This window comes from Phalangium opilio, unplaced genomic scaffold (genome assembly GCF_054372755.1).
Source record: "Phalangium opilio isolate 3A_F unplaced genomic scaffold, DU_Popi_V2 ptg000003l_1, whole genome shotgun sequence".
In the NCBI taxonomy this organism is placed as follows: Eukaryota; Metazoa; Arthropoda; class Arachnida; order Opiliones; family Phalangiidae; genus Phalangium; species Phalangium opilio.
The window spans coordinates 10,481,547-10,504,441 of NW_028324145.1; the positions used below are offsets into that span (position 1 = coordinate 10,481,547).

The window sequence follows — 22,895 nt, forward strand, 5'->3', positions numbered from 1 at the left end:
GTACATGCCCTGGTAAATAATAATATTATAGCCACAAGTACAAACTTAAAAGTTTTTCTTTTAAAGTAGAAAATGGTAGATAATTTTACGTAAACCCAAATCCTAATTGTTGAATTAAAAGTTGGAAAGGGGTAAATAAAGTTTTAGGGTTATTTAAACTACAAGTATTTAAGATGTTTAAGGTTACCATTGGCAAAATAGCCAATTAATATTTATTTTACTTTTAAACTTTTTTTCTCCTTGTTTTTAAATCTGTTGAAATTGCTAACTTAAATGTTCCCAGGGTTAGACCTCTTAATTAATTTTTTTAGTTATTTTAGTCTCAAAATATGAGACTACTTTCTATTTATTTGTGCCCAATATTTTCACTCTACCCATTTTAACATGATTTCCTCATTTCGGGAAAGTGTTTTAAAACATTAAGATACTAATAATGATAAAGATACCATAAGGTCACTGAGCCCTAAGGAAGGGCCCAAACCCTAATTTATTTTACATTCCTTAAGCCTTTGTACTAAAATTTTTGGGAAATTCTTATGTAAAGTTGGTATAAAGTGTGAGAGTTTGAAGTTTTTATATGATATATGAGAATTAAATATTATATATGGTAACTTTGTCCTCAATCAATGTCTATTTTTTTTAAGCCTACAAGAATTGACAGCTCAGGGTCAAGGTCGTGACCCCTGCTAGGTTTCAAAAACCTTCAAAACCATTGTTCAAAGAACTTTTTTACCATATAATGAACAATTTCAACTTGTCATTTAAGCTGGTCATAATTATTAATATGAAAGCTAATCTAATAAACAGATAAAAGAATTGGAATTAAAATTTCAATTACCAAATCGATGAAATAATTAATTCCATTAACGTTCTTCAAGTTGACACAAACGCGGGCTAATTTTACAAGTGACAATGGAAAGATTTCATACTCATAGCTCACTCGACCAAGCGCTTACGGGTGCAATAGTTCTTGAAATATAGGGTATACAGCGCCGCGCGCGTACATCTGGCGTCAACGAGCGAGAGATTGAGTGGGCTATAGACACGTGACTTTTTATTATGATGGACAGTGGTTTTTCGCGCCCTCTGCAAGAAAAATTACTTTTAGCCCGCCTTTTTCAAGTTGTTCTATTTTGAATATTTAATCAAACCTAATCCTAAATGGAATCTATTTTGGAAAAACAATGCGTGCTTAGTGAAAACTTGGCCGAAATAAATGATCCCGATGAAATAAATGAACGATTGATTGAATACATTACATCTTTGGAAAAAGAAAGGGTCATTTTGAAAGACTTTGGCGATGGTAAGTAAATCAAGACTTCCGGATTTGGACACTCGTTGACAGACATTTCTGTAATTTAATTACCTAAAAAGATCTGGAATGGCTAAATGCCTCTGAAAATTTGTCATTGCACAAAAATTTCAAGGGAAAAGTTGTTGTATTAGACTTCTTTACGTATTGCTGCATAAATTGTCTTCATATGCTTCCCGTCTTACATAAATTGGAAGAAAAATATAGTGCAAATGAAGAAGTAATTGTAATTGGAGTCCATTCGGCCAAATTTGACAATGAAAGAACCTCAGTCAATGTAGCTCAAGCTATCCTAAAATATGACATATCACACGTTGTTGTGAATGATCCGAAAGCTATACTTTGGGATAGATACAACATACACTGTTGGCCTACTCTTATTATTCTAGGTTTGACAGACACGCTGATACACGTCACGTGAAGGATTTGTAAAAGGAATTTTACATTTTTTAGGTCCAGATTTGCAAATATTATTTGTTTTGGTTGGGGAAAGTGAAAAAGAGAAACTCTTGCATTATACTGACCTTGTTGTCAAATATTTTGGTTCCCGAAAACAAATTCTAAATGATAAAAAGATCCCTCTGAAACTATTAAAAGATAGTGCTAAAGATTCTTTACTAAGCTATCCTGGAAAGGTTGCTTACGAAACCGAAAACCAACTAATACTCATTTCTGATAGTGGTCACAATAGAATTATCATTGCTACTAAAGAGGGTGTAGTGAAAGTATATAAAAATTCTTATCCTTTTGCGTCAAAAAATATGGAAACGTTGAATATTATTTTTAGGACATAATTGGTGGGCCAGAAAAGGGCTTCAAAGACGGCTCTTACAAAGAAGTTAGGTTTTCAAACCCACAGGGCATTGCAAGTTACCAAGGAAACTGCCTTTTTATCGCTGACACGGGAAATCACGCAATAAGAAAAGTTATTCTCAGTTAATTCGAAAAAGTTGAAATGAACTTTGCCGCTAAGACTGTCAGGTTTTTCAGATTAATTTGGCCGAGAAAACTGTCAAAACTATAATTGGCAATGGTTCCCAAGGAGAGGATTTTGAAGGGGGTCGATTGGGGCCTCAACAAGTAATATCTTCACCATGGGATTTATGTTTAGGACCCGCGATTGGCTCAGACAAAACAATTCTTTATATTGCCATGGCGGGAACTCATCAAATTTGGGGATACTCTCTCGAAAAATATTCCGTAAAATCTAAAGTCTACCCAAAGCACACTTGTTTTGCCATAGCTGGAAGTGGAAATGAAGAGAATAGAAATAATTGTTACCCTAGGAAAGCCAGTTTCGCGCAACCTTCCGGTTTAACTTTTGCCAAAACAGAAATGAGCCCCGAGCAGTTCAACCCTTTTCTTTACATCGCTGACAGTGAGAGTTCCGCTGTTCGTTCAATTTCTTTACTTGACGGTTCCGTCAAGTCTGTAGTTGGTGGAGACAGGAATCCAACTGTTAGTTGTGACATCTTCGTGATTCATTCTGATAGAGGATTAAAAACGATGTACTTTGCAGAATTTGTTTGCCTATGGTGATGTTGATGGAAAGTTTTATGACGCGAAACTACAACATCCAATGGGCGTTTGTTTCTGCCCCAAAAGGAATTTGATTTACGTCGCTGATACATTTAATCACAAGGTTCAATTGCGTTCAAATATGTTTAAAACTTAAGAAGGGACCAAATTTCGGAAGCCACGTTTTTAATATTTTCTAATAGATCAAAAAGATCAATCCTGTTACGAAGGAATGTTCATCCTTGAATATAGAAGGTCTAAATGAACCATGCGGTTTATTCCTTTACGAAGATGATTTGTACATAGCCAATAGCAATTCGCACTGCGTAGTAATTTATAATGTTGAAACTGAACAACTCAAAAAGGTTTTCAGGTGTCACCAACTTTTAAATAGTACTAGTTAATACTAATCAACAATAGTTTATTTTAGTTACCATTGTATTTAAGCCAATTGGAGGGCGAAGACGTTGTTGATGCGTCCAATAGTGCCGACCAAACTACTATGAAAAAACCTGATTCGGTTACATTTAGTCTCGAACACACATTGGGTCCTCTCGAAGTGAACTCTGGAACGTTTCGCCTACACATTGATATAAACCTTCATGAGAATTTGGCTTTCACTGAAGGGGCTCCACACTTTTGGAGTTTAACAGCTTCAGGTTTAAAATAATCTAAATTTAACGGTATTTTGTTTATAACTGTCCTTCATATCTCCTCTATAGAAGATTTTGCAAATTGCCAGAAAGGTCAGTTTTCTGGTTCAAGTGAAACGAAACAATGCGAAGTTAACGTGATGATAAAGGATACAGCTATGCTGGACTCTCGCTATGATCTAAATGTTAAAGCTCGGGTCTTCGTTTGTGAAAAAGAAACTGGCGTTTGCATGATTCGAGAAACTGGGTGGTTGTTGAAGTTGCTGATGGTCAATAAAGCCGAGTGCGAAAATGAAATAACTTGCCTAAAATGGACAATTGAGAAATAAATGATTATTTAAAGACATGATCCTGGCCTTTTTAAATTTAATAGTAGATTTACACGACCTTTATACATTTGTTTATAATAAAACATATAATCAGAGTTCTGAAATAAGTTAATAAAACATTTGCTAATCTCCCAGGCCCATCACCGCCTCGTCCATAAGGTCATCGTCTATTACGCAAGGTGAAGGGCGAGACATTGAACTCGAAATGGAATGATTTGATGGTGGGGTGCCAACTGGTGCTGGGGATTTTGTTGTCACCGGCGTGATTGGAAAAGGGGATTTTGAACAGGTTGTTGTGGCGGGTGAAGCGACATTCGCTTCGCTTTGGGGTGCTTTTTCCAATTGAGAACTCGAAGCGGCTGTCGTAGTACCTACTGGCGGCGTTGTTTGACAGCTCGGAGCGATATTCGGGTTATTACTTGATGAAAAAGCACTTTCCCCCGGATTGTAGTCAATAACTAAACCTTCCTCGGGACTTTTATCGAGATCATCTTTATCTTCGATGGATTTCATACACAAATTATGAGCTACCAGTTTCTCAGGCTGTTTAGAATGTTTTTCCAACGTGGTTGAGTTTATAATGGAAATTTTGTCCAATTTTTCTTTGTGCTGTATAGCATTGGCCATCTTTTCCTGACCTTGTAGTATGAGCGACGCCATTTGGTCCATATTTAATACGGGTTTGAACGAAGAGCTGGGTTCTTCGGCGGACGTTACTGTAACTGGCACGCTACTGCTAGAACTCGCCGTCTCTTTATTATCACTAAGATCGAGAGTCTGAGGAGTGGCGCTTCTCCTGAGCTCCATTTGAATCGCCTCAAATTCCGAATTGTTTTTAGAAACGTTATCGCTACTACTTGAAACCTTTTCAGTTGTGGCCATCCGACTCAAATTAGTGGGAACCATTTCGTTGTCAGACGCGCCCATCGAGGAGGGGTACGCGTCTTTTTCAATTACGGGTTTCCCAAAAAGGCCTTGTTTCGAGAAATCCGTTTTACTCAAATCCAATTCAGGCATCATTGTAAGGGATGTATTTGTTACAGTTGGTTTATCAGCGAAAGCGTCCGAATTTGAAATGGGGGGATGAAGTAAATGCTGAAAACTTGAATTTTTAGATTCGTTCGAAAGCGCGCTTACTAAATCTAAAGCACCCATTTCCGGAATACCCGAAGGATTCAAAGAACTCAAAATATTTTGATTTGTGAGGGGAAACTTAGGCGCCGCTAAAGAATGCAACTGTTGCAAAGGTTTCACCTTATTCGAGCTATTACTCAATGACTTATTAATACTAGAATTAGGCGAAGATCGATTGTTTTTAATAACCTGGGAAATCTGTTTTGACTTCCCTTCGCTACTCGTTTTAGAAGATTGAGATTTTCCTTCTTGAGAGGATTTTTTCGTAGCCGGATACTGCGCGTTTGTTGTCCCTTGTTTTTGACTCGAGACATTCGCGCTCGAAGTCTTTGTCTTGCTGGACTGAAGTTTCGTTTCTGACAGAGTAGTTGGTCTAGTTTTGGTAACAGTCAGCTTAATACCGGAACTTTGTTTGATGGTAAATTGATCCGAGCTGGAATATTTAGATTTACTTTCCCCTGATTTGGTGGTAACCATTGAGCTCGAGCTTGATACGACAGAGTCTTTCCTATCAGGCCTATTTGCCCCGCCAGTCGTCAGGTTTGTAGGAGTCGACGATGTCAAAGAAGTGGCCAAGTGATGAGCGTGATGACTACTCGTGACTGGACTAACTACGGGAGCCGGGGGAACTGGATTACCCCTAAGCTTATCAATGACGTCTTTGAGAGAATTTTTGCGAGAAGCTCTGGCGGTATTCTTTACCGACTGAGCGTTACTCATCATTGCACTGCCAGAAATCAAGTTATCGCAGGGTGGAGAATGAGAAGGAATGATAGAAATACTAGTTCCCGTTGTTGGGGATGATAAACTGGGTGTTGTTGGTGGGCTGACGTGATTCCCTTTAATGGGACTGGGTAAAACTGGTGTTATAGTAGTTGATGCTGGCAAACCCAAATTCAAATGCTTCAGTTTAACTGAACTTGGAGAGGAGCTTCCGCCTCCTCCCGTTTTGCTAGAACTGCTTTTATATTTTACGTTAGATCCACTCGAAGTTTTGTTTTGCCCTTTCGAGGTTACTGTTGAGGTAATAATTTCATTAATCTGATTCTTTTTATTAGAATTTGGCGTTTTTAGAGATAAAGGTTTGATCATGGAATCAGTAGGTGAGGAACAAGTTGGTGTTCTCGCTTCTCCTCCCAGAGGTGGAGGAGGCATCAAGGACGAATCCAAGGAGAGATTAATATGCAGAGGTTTCACTTGTTTATCCTCAACCCCGCAATTGGCTCCCGTACCCAAGGAAGTACTGTTTGTAGTATCAACCCTTCGTCGTTTCTTCTCCCTTTTACCATCTTTCTTTTTGCTCGAAGTATTTGATAAAAAGGCAGCCTGGTCTACCGATTTGCTACTCTTAGTTTTAGATGAATCCGATTTACTCGGAGTATCTTGAGTTTTGGAAATTTTTAATATTCCTTGGTTCCTTGACGCCCCGCTACTTGTAGGGGAGGCTAATCCAGCGTGAGGACTGGCCCTTGGACTCTCGGATTTAACCAAGGGACTACTTTTCCTGTTGGCATCTGGAACTTGAAAACACGCGGGTTCCGCTTCGTTAGATAGGGAAGTAGTCATTTGTGATATTTCTTCGGAACAACTTTCTTCACTCTCAGTCATCCTATTTGTTTCTGCCGATTCACTTCGGTTACGTTTACTAACTCGCTTGCATTGTTGGTTTGAACTTTGGCCAGATTGGCTCAACTTCCGTCCTTGGGATGGTTCAATATCGGGCCAATTGAATTCCATGGATAAATTGGGGGTCTTTGGTTCCAGAGACAAGTTTTCCGCGCTGCTAGACTTATTTAACGCGGTGTGAAAATCCGTGGATGAAAGTGATTTGGATGTTTTAGATTCAACAGACGGTAACTCCGAAGTTGGCTTAGCCAATCTAGACTCTAATGAACCTCCACTTTTCAACTCTGAGGATAAATTAAATCCACTAGAACTGGAACTCTTTTTGGGTTTGGTAAACTGGGATGACAAAACTTTCTCCTTGTGTTCTTTCTTTTTCTTTTGCTTTTTCGTGGCGACATTAGCGGTTGAACTCGATGGTCCTACAACCGAATCTAAACTAGAGCTTCGCGAAGCGACAGGCACATTTGTAGATATATTTGTGGGGGAGGGTGGAACTGAAGTGGTTTTATTCGACGCCGCTTTACTAGCAGCGTTCTTATTGGCTAAAAAAGGAAAATTGTTGGCGGGCAAAGTGTTAGCGGCTGGGACATCGCGTAACATACTCATCAACATGGTATTAGCTTTCCCCGGACCTTGAAACTGAGGGGAAAGTAAACTATCCAAAATTGGATTATTTTCCGCGGCACTAGAGGAAACTGAAGAATGTTCCGTATCCCTGCACTGTTGCAATTGACTTAAACCCGATAAACCCGCGCTTCTAGAACTACAACTGCCTTCATCATGTTCTTCTTCTTTTCCTGATGACTCATCATCTAGTTCATCATCTTCCAGTTCATCCATTTCAATATCATCTTCCAAACTGTCATCTTTAGGTCTATCAGAGTTATCTAGGCCAGACCTGTGATAAAAGCCAAAACAAAATGCGTGTTATAGTTGGAGGTCAACTGTAACACGCGTTTTGTCAAGGCATCGAGGTCCCGTCTTACCTATTTCTTCCATAACCGGGTAGATGAGATGAAAGGTAAGAGATTCCTGGAGCACCATTTTCATTAGGGCCTCCGCCTCCACTCATCCCCGAAGATCCTGGTGGTCTTCCATTGGGTATTATATTAGGACCTCCTGAACTTTCGGGAGAAAAAAACTGATCTCCGCTACCATTCATTCTGGAATGCTGTTGATTTTTTTGAGCTTGGCCTTTACGTATCAAAGCTCTCATAGTCACGGGAATGGATAGACATCTTTCAAAAGAAAGATCATAATTCTAGCTTAGCTTCCCTAAAAGAAAAGAAAAACCCGCGCAAAACTACTCTTACTAACCGTTGTATAACTTTGGACGCGTACTCATCGGTACACAAAACTGAATCAGTCCCGAGAGTGTAAATTTTGCATTTTACATTTGTAATATCCTTCAGATCCAAATCAACTAATCAAAAGTAAAATAAATGAGCTCGGGGGGTCGCAATCGCATTTACACAATTTAATACCCGTTGCTAAAGATTCTTCTAAAGGATGCTCAAATGAAACAACAATGTGTGACATGGACAAAGTTTGAACTTCAAATTTAAGAGGATCTTCGGCGCAACTTCCGATAGACTGATCATTAGACGCAGTCATTAACCCATTATTTGAAGAATTGAACATTTTTGTACGAGGGGAATTTGAGGTAGAAGCGGGAGGTCGAACGCAAGACGCTAAAAGAGTATTAAACAGGGTTTGCTGCCTCAAGAAAACCAAAATTTGGGGAACCGCAGTTGGATGGGTGAAGGATATTGATTCAACTAAAACCCCTTTAAGATCCTCCCAACCACTAAAATGGTAGCAATGAAGTTGATCCGGCAATACCTATAAAAAGCATAGTGGTTAAATTCTTTTAAAATAGGTTTGGGCTTAAGCTATAGGGACACTATTTAGGCCCACATTTTAGGCTTATATCGTGTGAATGGTTTGATGAGCTATTTATGCCCAAATTTTAGCTTAAATCGTGTGAATAGTTTGGTAAGCTATTTAGGACCAACCAAACTTTAGGTTTAAATCCTGTGAATGGTTTGGTAAGCTATTTAGGCCCACATTTTAGGCTTATATCGTGTGAATGGTTTGATAAGCTATTTATGCCCAAATTTTAGCTTAAATCGTGTGAATAGTTTGGTAAGCTATTCAGGACCAACCAAATTTTAGGTTTAAATCCTGTGAATGGTTTGGTAAGCTATTTTAGCCCAAATTTTAGCCTTAAATCGTGTGAATGCTTTGGTAAGCTATTTAGGCCCAACCCAATTTTAGGCTTAAATAGTGTGAACGTTTTGGTAAGCTATTTAGGCCCAAATTTTGGGCTAAAGTAGTATAGTGCTTCTATTTAGCTATTTTTAGACCAATATTTGGGCCTAAATAAAACAATATCTCAGGTGTACTAATTGGGCTCAAATATTTCGCATAAACAGACTTGGGCTAATTAGACTCAAATTTTGAGAAAAAATAGTACTCATAAAGTAATAGGTTATTTAGGGCCAAAATTTAGGCTTAGATGAATAGCTTACCAAACTATTCACACTATATATTAAGCCAAAATTCGGGCCTAATTACGGCGGCCATCTTGGATCCATGTCTTTCTAGGTAGTCATCACTACTAATATTGTCTCTAGGTATTTAAGCCCAAAAAACGGGCCTAATTGCGGCGGCCATCAGGGCCCCCAGCTGAATTTCGAAGATATTTATAGGAAATATAGGTATTTTTTGTTGGAAATATAGGATTTTATAGGACAGTTTTCCAGAATTATAGGATTATATAGGACATTAAATTATTACTTTTTATTTTTTATAAGAAACAGTACCGCAATAAGGGGCCGGGCAATTAAGCAAAATGTTCAAAAACATACCCCCCTCCATAGGAATAGCATTAGACCCTACTTTGGAGGCCCATAACTCTGATTCTACTAGAGATACGGGGATGTCCTTTGAGTATGTTATAGTCCTATTTGCCCCCCATCCAACCATACTAAAAACTCAGGGCTATGACGAACAGGGGCCGAGTAATTAAGCAAAACGTTCACAAACAACCCCCTCCATAGGAATAGCATTAGACCCTACTTTGGAGGCTCATAACTCTGATTCTACTAGAGATACGGGGATGTCCTTTGAGTATGTTATAGTCCTATTTGCCCCCCATCCAACCATACTAAAAACTCAGGGCTATGACGAACAGGGGCCGAGTAATTAAGCAAAACGTTCACAAACAACCCCCTCCATAGGAATAGCATTAGACCCTACTTTGGAGGCTCATAACTCTGATTCTACTAGAGATACGGGGATGTCCTTTGAGTATGTTATAGTCCTATTTGCCCCCCATCCAACCATACTAAAAACTCAGGGCTATGACGAACAGGGGCCGAGTAATTAAGCATAACGTTCACAAACAACCCCCTCCATAGGAATAGCATTAGACCCTACTTTGGAGGCTCATAACTCATGTTCTACTAGAGATGCGGGGATGTCCTTTGAGTATGTTATAGTCCTATTTGCCCCCCATCCAACCATACTAAAAACTCAGGGCTACGACGAACAGGGGCCGAGTAATTAAGCAAAACGTTCACAAACAACCCCCTCCATAGGAATAGCATTAGACCCTACTTTGGAGGCTCATAACTCTGATTCTACTAGAGATACGGGGATGTCCTTTGAGTATGTTATAGTCCTATTTGCCCCCCATCCAACCATACTAAAAACTCAGGGCTACGACAAACAGGGGCCGAGTAATTAAGCAAAATGTTCATAAACAACCCCCTCCATAGGAATAGCATTAGACCCTACTTTGGAGGCCCATAACTCTGATTCTACTAGAGATACGGGGATGTCCTTTGAGTATGTTATAGTCCTATTTGCCCCCCATCCAACCATACTAAAAACTCAGGGCTACGACGAACAGGGGCCGAGTAATTAAGCAAAACGTTCACAAACAACCCCCTCCATAGGAATAGCATTAGACCCTACTTTGGAGGCTCATAACTCTGATTCTACTAGAGATACGGGGATGTCCTTTGAGTATGTTATAGTCCTATTTGCCCCCCATCCAACCATACTAAAAACTCAGGGCTACGACAAACAGGGGCCGAGTAATTAAGCAAAATGTTCATAAACAACCCCCTCCATAGGAATAGCATTAGACCCTACTTTGGAGGCCCATAACTCTGATTCTACTAGAGATACGGGGATGTCCTTTGAGTATGTTATAGTCCTATTTGCCCCCCATCCAACCATACTATAAACTCAGGGCTATGACGAACAGGGGCCGAGTAATTAAGCATAACGTTCACAAACAACCCCCTCCATAGGAATAGCATTAGACCCTACTTTGGAGGCTCATAACTCATGTTCTACTAGAGATGCGGGGATGTCCTTTGAGTATGTTATAGTCCTATTTGCCCCCCATCCAACCATACTAAAAACTCAGGGCTACGACGAACAGGGGCCGAGTAATTAAGCAAAACGTTCACAAACAACCCCCTCCATAGGAATAGCATTAGACCCTACTTTGGAGGCTCATAACTCTGATTCTACTAGAGATACGGGGATGTCCTTTGAGTATGTTATAGTCCTATTTGCCCCCCATCCAACCATACTAAAAACTCAGGGCTACGACAAACAGGGGCCGAGTAATTAAGCAAAATGTTCATAAACAACCCCCTCCATAGGAATAGCATTAGACCCTACTTTGGAGGCCCATAACTCTGATTCTACTAGAGATACGGGGATGTCCTTTGAGTATGTTATAGTCCTATTTGCCCCCCATCCAACCATACTAAAAACTCAGGGCTACGACGAACAGGGGCCGAGTAATTAAGCAAAACGTTCACAAACAACCCCCTCCATAGGAATAGCATTAGACCCTACTTTGGAGGCTCATAACTCTGATTCTACTAGAGATACGGGGATGTCCTTTGAGTATGTTATAGTCCTATTTGCCCCCCATCCAACCATACTAAAAACTCAGGGCTACGACAAACAGGGGCCGAGTAATTAAGCAAAATGTTCATAAACAACCCCCTCCATAGGAATAGCATTAGACCCTACTTTGGAGGCCCATAACTCTGATTCTACTAGAGATACGGGGATGTCCTTTGAGTATGTTATAGTCCTATTTGCCCCCCATCCAACCATACTAAAAACTCAGGGCTATGACGAACAGGGGCCGAGTAATTAAGCAAAACGTTCACAAACAACCCCCTCCATAGGAATAGCATTAGACCCTACTTTGGAGGCTCATAACTCTGATTCTACTAGAGATGCGGGGATGTCCTTTGAGTATGTTATAGTCCTATTTGCCCCCCATCCAACCATACTAAAAACTCAGGGCTACGACGAACAGGGGCCGAGTAATTAAGCAAAACGTTCACAAACAACCCCCTCCATAGGAATAGCATTAGACTATACTTTGCAGGCTCGTAACTCTGTTTCTACTAGAGATACGGGGATGTCCTTTGAGTATGTTATAGTCCTATTTGCCCCCCATCCAACCATACTAAAAACTCAGGGCTATGACGAACAGGGGCCGAGTAATTAAGCAAAACGTTCACAAACAACCCCCTCCAAAGGAATAGCATTAGACCCTACTTTGGAGGCCCATAACTCTGATTCTACTAGAGATACGGGGATGTCCTTTGAGTATGTTATAGTCCTATTTGCCCCCCATCCAACCATACTAAAAACTCAGGGCTATGACGAACAGGGGCCGAGTAATTAAGCAAAACGTTCACAAACAACCCCCTCCATAGGAATAGCATTAGACCCTACTTTGGAGGCTCATAACTCTGATTCTACTAGAGATGCGGGGATGTCCTTTGAGTATGTTATAGTCCTATTTGCCCCCCATCCAACCATACTAAAAACTCAGGGCTACGACGAACAGGGGCCGAGTAATTAAGCAAAACGTTCACAAACAACCCCCTCCATAGGAATAGCATTAGACTATACTTTGCAGGCTCGAAACTCTGTTTCTACTAGAGATACGGGGATGTCCTTTGAGTATGTTATAGTCCCATTTGCCCCCCATCCAACCATACTAAAAACTCAGGGCTATGACGAACAGGGGCCGAGTAATTAAGCAAAACGTTCACAAACAACCCCCTCCAAAGGAATAGCATTAGACCCTACTTTGGAGGCTCATAACTCTGATTCTACTAGAGATACGGGGATGTCCTTTGAGTATGTTATAGTCCTATTTGCCCCCCATCCAACCATACTAAAAACTCAGGGCTATGACGAACAGGGGCCGAGTAATTAAGCATAACGTTCACAAACAACCCCCTCCATAGGAATAGCATTAGACCCTACTTTGGAGGCTCATAACTCATGTTCTACTAGAGATGCGGGGATGTCCTTTGAGTATGTTATAGTCCTATTTGCCCCCCATCCAACCATACTAAAAACTCAGGGCTATGACGAACAGGGGCCGAGTAATTAAGCATAACGTTCACAAACAACCCCCTCCATAGGAATAGCATTAGACCCTACTTTGGAGGCTCATAACTCATGTTCTACTAGAGATGCGGGGATGTCCTTTGAGTATGTTATAGTCCTATTTGCCCCCCATCCAACCATACTAAAAACTCAGGGCTACGACGAACAGGGGCCGAGTAATTAAGCAAAACGTTCACAAACAACCCCCTCCATAGGAATAGCATTAGACCCTACTTTGGAGGCTCATAACTCTGATTCTACTAGAGATACGGGGATGTCCTTTGAGTATGTTATAGTCCTATTTGCCCCCCATCCAACCATACTAAAAACTCAGGGCTATGACGAACAGGGGCCGAGTAATTAAGCATAACGTTCACAAACAACCCCCTCCATAGGAATAGCATTAGACCCTACTTTGGAGGCTCATAACTCTGATTCTACTAGAGATACGGGGATGTCCTTTGAGTATGTTATAGTCCTATTTGCCCCCCATCCAACCATACTAAAAACTCAGGGCTATGACGAACAGGGGCCGAGTAATTAAGCAAAACGTTCACAAACAACCCCCTCCATAGGAATAGCATTAGACCCTACTTTGGAGGCTCATAACTCTGATTCTACTAGAGATGCGGGGATGTCCTTTGAGTATGTTATAGTCCTATTTGCCCCCCATCCAACCATACTAAAAACTCAGGGCTACGACGAACAGGGGCCGAGTAATTAAGCAAAACGTTCACAAACAACCCCCTCCATAGGAATAGCATTAGACTATACTTTGCAGGCTCGTAACTCTGTTTCTACTAGAGATACGGGGATGTCCTTTGAGTATGTTATAGTCCTATTTGCCCCCCATCCAACCATACTAAAAACTCAGGGCTATGACGAACAGGGGCCGAGTAATTAAGCAAAACGTTCACAAACAACCCCCTCCAAAGGAATAGCATTAGACCCTACTTTGGAGGCTCATAACTCTGATTCTACTAGAGATACGGGGATGTCCTTTGAGTATGTTATAGTCCAATTTATCCCCCATCCAACCATACTAAAAACATACGGCTACGACAAACAGGGGCCGAGTAATAGCTACAATACTAAGGAAACCATCCCAATTTTATGATCATATTTTTTAGACCCGAGTCCTGGTTTAACCGATGGGTTGCTTAAAAATTGCGCAAATTTCAAAATTATAGGATTAAATAGGATTTTTGTCAGTTTAAGCCAAAATTATAGGATTTTAAAGGACAGTTTTAAAAATATCGGATTTTGTAGGAATTATAGGACCTCTGGGGGCCCTGCCATCTTGGATCCATGTCTATCTAGGCAGTCATCACTACTTATATTGTCTCTAGGTATTTAAGCCCAAAAAATGGGCCTAAATAGAACCACCCAATAAATTAATAATACCTACCACTGATAACCCATCCTCAATACTCCGATTACCAGTGGTGGTAATCTTGCTCCCCTGATTGTTTTTATTTGCACTAAAAGAATTTGAAGTGTTTTGTTGCTTAAATTGTTCCTGCACAATCAAACTCAAAAGAGGCACACTGGCTGAAGTGTCAACAAATTCAATGTCTGCAAAAAAATTAACGAGAGAAAGAAAGAAAGAAAGAAGAAGAAGAAAAAACAAAAACATTTATTAAATTTTATTATATTTTAAATTGAATAAAAAACTTGTTTTAATTAGTAAGAATTAAATAATTATTATCTTACTGGTGACTGCTTTAATGCTTTTAACCATTCCAGTTGCCATTGCTATGGGTTTTTTAAGTCTCAAAACAAAATTGGCCGGCAAAGTTGTACTATTTAAATTTGTATGAGCTGCAAATGTTGGTAGGCTAAAAAAAACAAAAATAGACCTAAATTAAAAAGTTGTCCTTAAGATATCTGATCAATTAGGCCTACCTTTTCCCATCTTGGGTTTTAACAATGATAAGCGAAGTAGTTTGTAATTTATGGGCAGTTGAACTTTCAATGGAAACGGTGACGGAATGACCCAGTTTCTTTTCCATCACAATTTCAACTGACAAAGGGATGCATGTTTTATTATTGGCATCAATCAGGTCGTAAGGTGATATGAAATAGGTCAATTTCATTGCATGGCCTTTAAAAAAATAAATTATTAATTATTATTAATTTAATAACCTTAATTAAAAATCTTTAATTTAATTTAATTTAAATCATTAAACTTACCTCCTTTTCTAGGTTGCAATATACCAACAGGTGATTTGTGGACCACATTATTAGGATCATTTATAGAACTATAAGAAAACATTAAATTTAATTAATGCTAATTAATAATAGTAACTTAAAATAATTAATTAATTAATTATGATGCGCACCATTGGAATTGAGCCAACATGCTCAAATCAGTTTCCAAAGCCTGTAAGGCTAAAAACGCCTTAGTTTTTTGTTTCTTATCAGCATTAAGTTGATAAATCTCAGCTAAACCTTCGAGGTGGCTGTTAAACTCGGTAAAATCACTAGAACTTAAGACTTTTGTCAGTTCTGGGCAGCTCTAAAATTAAATTTTACATAAAAAAGATTACATTAATTAATTTCTCAGGATATTTAATTATTTGTTTATTAAGATAACTTACAACTGGGTCTCCATGATGGGCAATTTTGACATCTTTGACCTCTCCAGTGTTATCCAATAATACTTCAACATAAAACATATCGGAACTAATAAAACAATCCATTCCTGATGGACCTGCTGTGAACTTTAACCTAAAGAATTGATAATTTCGCAAATAAAAAATTAATAAATGGTTGGCAAAATATTAATATAATTAAATAAATTTTGATTAGTACCCTTGTTGCCTTGTTATGCTTTCTAAACGTTCAACCATAGATTGTAGAGATGTAACTAATAAATAATTAAATAAATAAATATGGTTTTTAAGAATTCTTTTTAAATGAAAAAATTATTTTCATTAAGAAGTACCTTTAATTGATTTTTGTATAGAATCTAAACATTTTTGAAGTTGACACTTTTCAGACATGTCCATAGCTAACCTCTTATCCTACAGCGTAAAATCATTCATAAATTAACACGCTAAATGTAAAGTACTTCTTTGACAACTTACAATGGATGAATTTCTTATAATTTTAGCCAAATCTGACCAAGTTTTCCCAACTCCGACAGTTTTGGCCCTCAATTTCTCCATTAGGGAACCAAGTTGATTTGATTCCATGTTTCCTCCCAGAGATGTTATCATATTAGGTAAAGCTACCCCATTCTGGGTTGGTTCCGTTAACATGGGGGTTGTTGATGAAACTGTAGAAAGTGTGACCGATGATGGAGTAGTATCCATTGACATACTTCCATTTGGAACAAAAACTGCAAAAGGAATTTTGATTTCTAAGCATTCTAAAGAAATTACATGCAGAAAGCTGTTGAAACTGAGTGTGTTACGTTTATGCAGCCTATTACTCATATTATACATAAATTTATTACAATAACACTGGCAAATCTAATTAAATGTAGATTATCTTTGGCAAACTTGGAATATTTTTCATTTTTATGGTAAGAAATATATGGATTCTAAGCTATATGTCACTGTGAACTTCGGAAAAGTGACTCTGAAGCAGTGAATTATGTGACATATCCTCCCATAGGCCTATTACTTAATGACCAAGGCTTAGCAACTTCAGAAATCAGACGCCTTTATTCCCTTCAACTATTTAGAATATAATACCTTTATGCTTTTGTTCCACTTCGTTACAGGAGTTCATATTCATCTCACGTTTTGTTTTTCTTAACCGAATTCATTTATTAAATATAATTTCTTGAAATATTCCACGTTACAGTCCCTCACCTCACCTCTCGACTACACTACATCGCTCGCAATTTTGCGCCAGATATATTCTTGCCCGAAATAGGAGGGCGCCACTAAATTAACGCAGAAGTAAAAGACCGCCAAATTTGAAGTGAGAATCGACCCAAAATGTTAGCCAAGGCTTAGATTCAATAACTAATATTTTGATGATTTTTTTTAATTTTTATTTTACAAAGTTTGTGTATGTTCCAAAGCTTAAATAACCAGTATGGCCAGGAGCTTGGGCCCTAGGTACTGCCATCATATTGGAAAATGAAGGTACTGAAAGAGAAGCAGAGCCATTATAAGGACGTTTATTTGAAACTCTAGAATTAGATGAGATTTCGTCTTCAATGGCTGGTTCATCGCCTCGTATACCATTTGCGTCTCTTTGAAGAACGGGAAGAGTTATTTCCCTGACATCATAAGGCCTGGATAAACATTCAACTGTTGCAACATCAGTGAAACCATTGTTACACATGGCTTCCACCGTACGCTGAACTTGTTCAATGCATGGAGAAAATGACACTAATCTCGCTAACTTATTGCGTTTCAAGGATCGCGCGGCTTTTTCAATAACTTTCCACGGAAGTGGTAGGTCAAGAAATATCCCATCAACACAAGCTACTTCTTCAAAACCAAGTTCCACAACATCTCTGTGTCTTACAGTTACTAAATCCTTCAATTTATGTTTGGAAAATTCTTCCTGAGCTAATTGGACTCTGCCTTCGTGAAAATCATAAGTATTTAAGTGTCCATTGGGTGCAATGGCTCTTATTAGAGCGTGAGACAAAGAGCCACTACCAGTTCCAGATTCGCAAACCACAAAACCGGGTTTGAGATCAAGTTGCATCACAATCATACTTATATCTGGGGTATAGATAATTTGAGTACGGTGAGGGAGAGTCAGTGTCCATAGTTCAGGCGTGGGATGTAAAACATGGACAAATCCTCTGGAACATTTAACTAACTTTCCATACTCTTGGCCAATCAAGTCATCATGCTTTAGAGCCCCGTATTTTGTTTGGAAAACAATTCCGGCTGTTACTTCAATCGCGTACATACTTGTATGATTGAGATAAACAATAACTGTATCTCCATATTCAATTAAATCTTTATATTTCAAAAAAGACATATTTTAAAAAATCTTTAACGCTATGATTTGGCTTTCCAAACTTTGGATACCAAGGCCCACTTTAAAACGTGACAGCTTTAATGTTTTGAGCAGACGACAGCGTAAAGTTTTGGCGCTGAAATAAAACATTCTGTAAGTCAAAATTACATCCTTAAATACTACTCCATGGTATCAGATTCAGCCAATCAATGCCTCGATAGTCACACCTCCCCCCATTTCTTTCCCCATAAAAACCTCTACATTGAAAACTGCAAAATAGTTCAGCCATTTTCCTTAAAATTTCGAGACACGTGGATGGTGGGTGAGATCTTTCAATAAAGTTAATTGCCGCATGATTAAAACCTAATTAAGGGTCGGAAACATGCAAATATTCGTCAAAACCCTTACGGGTAAAACCATCACGCTTGAAGTTGAGCCTAGCGATACGATAGAAAATGTAAAAGCTAAAATCCAAGATAAAGAAGGTATTCCTCCGGATCAGCAAAGGCTTATTTTCGCTGGTAAGCAATTGGAAGATGGAAGAACCTTGTCGGACTACAACATCCAAAAGGAATCGACCCTTCACTTGGTCTTAAGATTGCGAGGAGGCGCTAAGAAACGCAAGAAGAAGAATTACACCACCCCAAAGAAGAACAAGCATAAGAAGAAGAAGGTCAAGTTAGCCGTTCTCAAGTTCTACAAGGTGGATGAAAATGGCAAAATTACTCGTCTGAGGAGAGAATGCCCTAGTGAGGAATGTGGAGCTGGTGTTTTCATGGCCTCTCATTTTGATAGGCAGTATTGCGGAAAATGCTGTCTAACTTATGTCTATAACAAACCTGAAGATAAATAATTAACCATGTAAATCTAAAGGGAACAATAAAAACCAGTTCCGTTTCTGTGTTAATTAATGTCTTTTGAAATTTTTTATTTGAACAGCAAGTTGTCACAATTGGGTTAATTTTTTACATACATCATTAAGTGAATTTAGGCATTACTTTGATTAGGATTATCTCTATCAATCAACCCCCCAAAGATGAATTCTAAAGCGGTGTGTACATCTCCCCCTGTCATTTCAAGAGCTCTTAGGCTTAAAGCATCATCATTAATTCCCATATCTCTAAGTTGTTGCAACTGACTCTGTAAATTAGGTGGATGAGTTACAACACCCAAGGCTTGTTGTACAGCTTGACTAAACATTTCACTGGTTATGAAAGATCTGGGTGTTGATGGAGGAGTTTGCAATTGTCCAGGGGATGGAGGAACCTGAGACGGTGATCCACCTGGAATTCTTGAAACTGAAGAGCCATTTGCAACACTGGCCAAAGCTGAAGCTAATTGGGTAGGGGTAATAGGACTGGGAGTTGAAAGACCACCAAAATTTAATCCAGCATCTTGTTGGGCATCCATTTCGTCATCATCACTCAAATTATCCAGGGAGTAGGAGATAACTGGAGGAGCTGCTGAGGGTATAGCCAAACTAGCACTTGGTCTACTTGTAATGAAAGATTCTTCGTGGAATGCAGCTGCAACTGGTGTTGCTGCATCAGCCAAACAAGGGTGAAGCTCCAAAATCCTGAGAATCGTTTCATTTAATAAAAAAAATTCAACTGAGAAATCTTTCTTAACCTTTCAACTTGGGTGGCATCAGCTAAAAGCATTAGCATCTCTGGATCTTGGAGAATTCCCTGAGCTACAGGGTCTTCCGCTAATCCAGGAGTAGCTGCTATTATATTTTCCATTACATCGGGTTTATTTAGCATTTGAAGCTATCAAATTACATCCGGTTATAAACTTTCTTCACTGGATTTAAAATTATCAAAGACATACAGTGTTATGGAAAGATGGATTTAGTCTGGCAGTTCGTAAAGCGATTATTAACTGATGAATCTCAGCTTGGTTGGGAGGTCCTAGAGAAGATATGGGTTTATCATAGCTAGATCTAACGGTCATTAGTCTCTCGATCATTATCAGGATTCAGGAAATTGATATTTACCCGCTTGTCTGAGAACTGGGGGTTGAACAGTATGTTTGGGTAGAGCAAAAATGGTCATTCCTGGTTCAACGCCGCAATTTTCTAGTGTATCTTCTGGTTTAAGGCATTTTCCAAGAAATACCAGTTCTTTAAACAACAGATTTCATGATTGAGCCTCCATTTTGTCTCCGATTATCAACTAAGCCTTGGTTACGATACATACCAATTTCGCTTGCCAATTTATGCAAAGTTTTGGCGATTTCTTCCTTAAATGACTTAACATCATGTTGTAAATTGACCGAATGTAGCTTGTGCCTTTCAAATTTGGAACTACGATCCATTTTCGACATTAAATATAAATAAACCATCATGACGTCCGAGAAAGTGACTGACAATAAACGAAGCCTTGTTACAAAGCACTAAGCAGACGACGTTAAAGCCTTGAAGGTTGAAAACGAAAATCGTCATTGAAAAACAAGAAGTAGCAGTGCCATAATATAACAGCAATCCTCTCTCCCGCTGCTTATAATCTCAAAATGAGGTCCACAAAAATTGTTTTTCTACATTAAAATATGCAAATACTATTTAATTTTGTCTCCATGGAATTTTTACTTCTCTCTTTGACCTTTGCCTTACAAGGGGAAACATGTGAAACTTTGTCCTATACCTACCTTCTTGTTACAAAGAAGACACTTTTCTTATAGATAATCAATGGTTTCGTCTATATCATTCCCGAGCCTTTCCCAATAATATACAACTAAAAAATTAAATGAAAAAAAACCCTCCAATAGTGTCTGTAATTATTGAATAAACCCAAGGTCCCTTTTCTAAACAAACCAAATTGATATATCGACTAATTAAAGCAATGAAAAATTACTCCCTTTCAAATTGAGGTACTTCTGGGAAAGAAAAGGGAAAAAGCAATGGAGAAGCTACACAAAGGGGATGAATAAATTTATTGATCCTGAAATGCTAGTCCATTGATTCTTTTGTCTTCTGGAAAAAAGAACAAGCTTTTATCTTACTTTACCCAAAATCCCGGGCCGAAACAGATAAAATTCTTTGAAATTTAAGTTAAAAATTCCGAAAACTGAAGAGTATACTCGTTGGGAAATGTGTTTATCAGCTCGATCCGAGCCTCGGTTCTTGTATATTTCCATATAAAGAAAGGGGGAAGAGTCGATACGAGGGTCCGATAACACCGGATGAAACACGTGTATATGGTGAAGCAATATCAATTCTCCCGCGTCTGATAGGATATCATTAATGGTAGCTCATTAATCAGAAACAGGGGCTTTTGACGCCGGCCCAACACCACTAATGGTAAAGTATCCATCAGAAGCCCATTTCGTTGATGTAATACAATAGAATAGACCACCACGTTACACGGAGAATTCAATAATTAAAACAAATAAACAGCGAGCTTGACTCGTCTGTCATATAGGTCAGTTTGTAGACCCCGTAGAAACTGACCAAATGCGAACTACCCCCTACATACTTTAAGTTTTGAACTTTGGTCTATACCCGCGTCTGTCCGTGTACCAATCAAAACGAAAACCAAACACCACGAAAAAATTCGATCGGAAGCCCTAGCTATATGAAGAGAAATGGACAGAGAGCTCTGCAGCAGCCGGAAATGAGTTTTCGCATTTCTCACGTTTCATACTAACTTTTTACCCCCCCCCCCCCGTCTTTACCTCCTACTTCCCTTTGCCGTGATTAGCACTAATGGGTTTTTCAAACACTCTAAAATTTGCTTGTTTGAACCTAACCAAGAGGTTACGCGATGGACTTAAAATTACGTTTTTCAACCTCAGTTTGAACGTGACGGAAATTTCATTCCCATCCTCGGTAAATTTTAAAAGAGAGCGTCGTAAGCCTTTGTTAGTTCAAAAGTCTAAAGGCCTTTTCAGACGATAGAACTTTTTGACTCATTTAGACGATTCAACTTGAGTAAACTAGTTGAAACGTGTGAACTGAAGTTGGACAAGTTGAATCACCAAATTAAAAATTGATCACTAACCAATTTCTGCTATCTCAACATTTTGACCCATCTATTTGAATGAAAAGTTACGTATCGTCTGAAAAGGCCTTAAGGCTACTTCCGAGAACCTTAAGTTTGTTGCGAAACTAGATTTCTGCTTTTAGGCCGGGCCTAATTGATTTAACTCGTAGGATTTACAAACCTTGGAAAGGCAATCTGTTGAAATAACCCCGCACCGGCTTTATCTATGGCGCGGCAATAGGAGATTTATTGACTCTACTATACACCCAAAATGTTTTCGCTTGAATGTTTCTTTTCCAATACGTAGCTTTACAAATAATATCAAGGATACGAGTAAAAAAGCGGTCTCGATTTTTCAAATATCGACAGTTCAGCTGCTTGCTCAATCTTTACACGTATATACATCAAAAGTTTAAACACCCCAAAATCGAGTGAAAAGAGTAAAAAATGTTACGAAAGAAAGGGATTACTGTAAAAAAAGAGAACGAGTTGTAAAGGTCAGATTGAAAGATCAAAGGATTAAAAAAATAAAAGCCTGAGGCGTAAAATGTAAATTCTCGCTTATTTTTCTATTAAATTCATCCAATTTATTTATATCACTGAAGTGGTTTTATTTCATATGATCAATAAAGGTGTGCTAATGGAAAGCTACCTTCCAGGGGTAACGAACCCAATGTATTTTCAACGAGCCCCTGTAGAAATGTTTAACCCGCAGTCTCAAGGGGCGAAAATCCCTTTTATTATTATTATTTTCTTTTATTTACTTAGAAGTATTTTGTAAGATTTTTCTGCTTGAAAACGAATGAGAGAAAAATATGAGCTTAAAATGAACAGGGTCAAACTCAAAGTAGGTTCTATCGTAGGCAACTGTGTAAGAACCAAGCTGTTACCTTTTCAGAGTACAAGCGTACGTCGTTTGAATTAGAGCTAGCATTTCCTACCTAACGAACTCTTAAATATC

The 22,895-nt window shown here is 38.8% G+C and overlaps 5 protein-coding genes across 7 annotated transcripts; 2 read left to right on the top strand and 3 right to left on the bottom strand.

Moving 5' to 3' along the window:
• Window positions 1-1,048: 1,048 nt before the first annotated feature.
• On the top strand, window positions 1,049-3,832 carry LOC149717748 (NHL repeat-containing protein 2). Its single transcript, XM_089840643.1, has 9 exons — window positions 1,049-1,303; window positions 1,375-1,701; window positions 1,766-2,037; window positions 2,100-2,237; window positions 2,303-2,770; window positions 2,832-2,954; window positions 3,034-3,195; window positions 3,261-3,489; window positions 3,553-3,832. Exons 1-9 carry the CDS (start codon window positions 1,162-1,164, stop codon window positions 3,810-3,812), a joined length of 2,121 nt encoding a protein of 706 aa, XP_089696769.1. The 5' UTR covers window positions 1,049-1,161; the 3' UTR covers window positions 3,813-3,832.
• On the bottom strand, window positions 3,833-16,890 carry LOC149717749 (uncharacterized). Its single transcript, XM_089840638.1, has 14 exons — window positions 16,721-16,890; window positions 16,109-16,362; window positions 15,967-16,045; window positions 15,834-15,888; window positions 15,620-15,749; window positions 15,362-15,537; window positions 15,213-15,280; window positions 14,925-15,123; window positions 14,733-14,857; window positions 14,428-14,594; window positions 8,057-8,414; window positions 7,890-7,995; window positions 7,559-7,810; window positions 3,833-7,470 (listed from the first exon to the last, which is right to left on the bottom strand). The coding sequence occupies exons 1-14, from the start codon at window positions 16,761-16,763 to the stop codon at window positions 3,936-3,938; spliced, it is 5,547 nt and encodes a 1,848-aa protein (XP_089696764.1). The 5' UTR covers window positions 16,764-16,890; the 3' UTR covers window positions 3,833-3,935.
• Window positions 16,891-17,002: 112 nt separating this feature from the next.
• On the bottom strand, window positions 17,003-18,055 carry Trmt61 (tRNA methyltransferase 61). Its single transcript, XM_089840659.1, has 2 exons — window positions 17,219-18,055; window positions 17,003-17,122 (listed from the first exon to the last, which is right to left on the bottom strand). The coding sequence occupies exons 1-2, from the start codon at window positions 17,973-17,975 to the stop codon at window positions 17,025-17,027; spliced, it is 855 nt and encodes a 284-aa protein (XP_089696785.1). The 5' UTR covers window positions 17,976-18,055; the 3' UTR covers window positions 17,003-17,024.
• A 173-nt stretch (window positions 18,056-18,228) lies between these two features.
• On the top strand, window positions 18,229-18,861 carry LOC149717751 (ubiquitin-ribosomal protein eS31 fusion protein). The gene has a single exon (XM_089840661.1). It carries the CDS (start codon window positions 18,337-18,339, stop codon window positions 18,805-18,807), a length of 471 nt encoding a protein of 156 aa, XP_089696787.1. The 5' UTR covers window positions 18,229-18,336; the 3' UTR covers window positions 18,808-18,861.
• LOC149717752 (ubiquitin-like protein 7) lies at window positions 18,243-20,910 on the bottom strand. 3 transcript variants are annotated; one of them, XM_089840655.1, is made up of 6 exons: window positions 20,153-20,910; window positions 19,951-20,076; window positions 19,785-19,864; window positions 19,584-19,723; window positions 19,153-19,530; window positions 18,243-19,094 (listed from the first exon to the last, which is right to left on the bottom strand). In XM_089840655.1, exons 1-6 carry the CDS (start codon window positions 20,298-20,300, stop codon window positions 19,046-19,048), a joined length of 921 nt encoding a protein of 306 aa, XP_089696781.1. In that variant the 5' UTR covers window positions 20,301-20,910; the 3' UTR covers window positions 18,243-19,045. The 3 variants fall into 3 exon arrangements, with proteins under 3 accessions (XP_089696781.1, XP_089696780.1, XP_089696779.1); XM_089840654.1 differs by having other exon boundaries at window positions 18,243-19,530; window positions 20,153-20,489; window positions 20,601-20,908; XM_089840653.1 differs by having other exon boundaries at window positions 18,243-19,530; window positions 20,153-20,908.
• Between the last annotated feature and the right edge of the window lie 1,985 nt (window positions 20,911-22,895).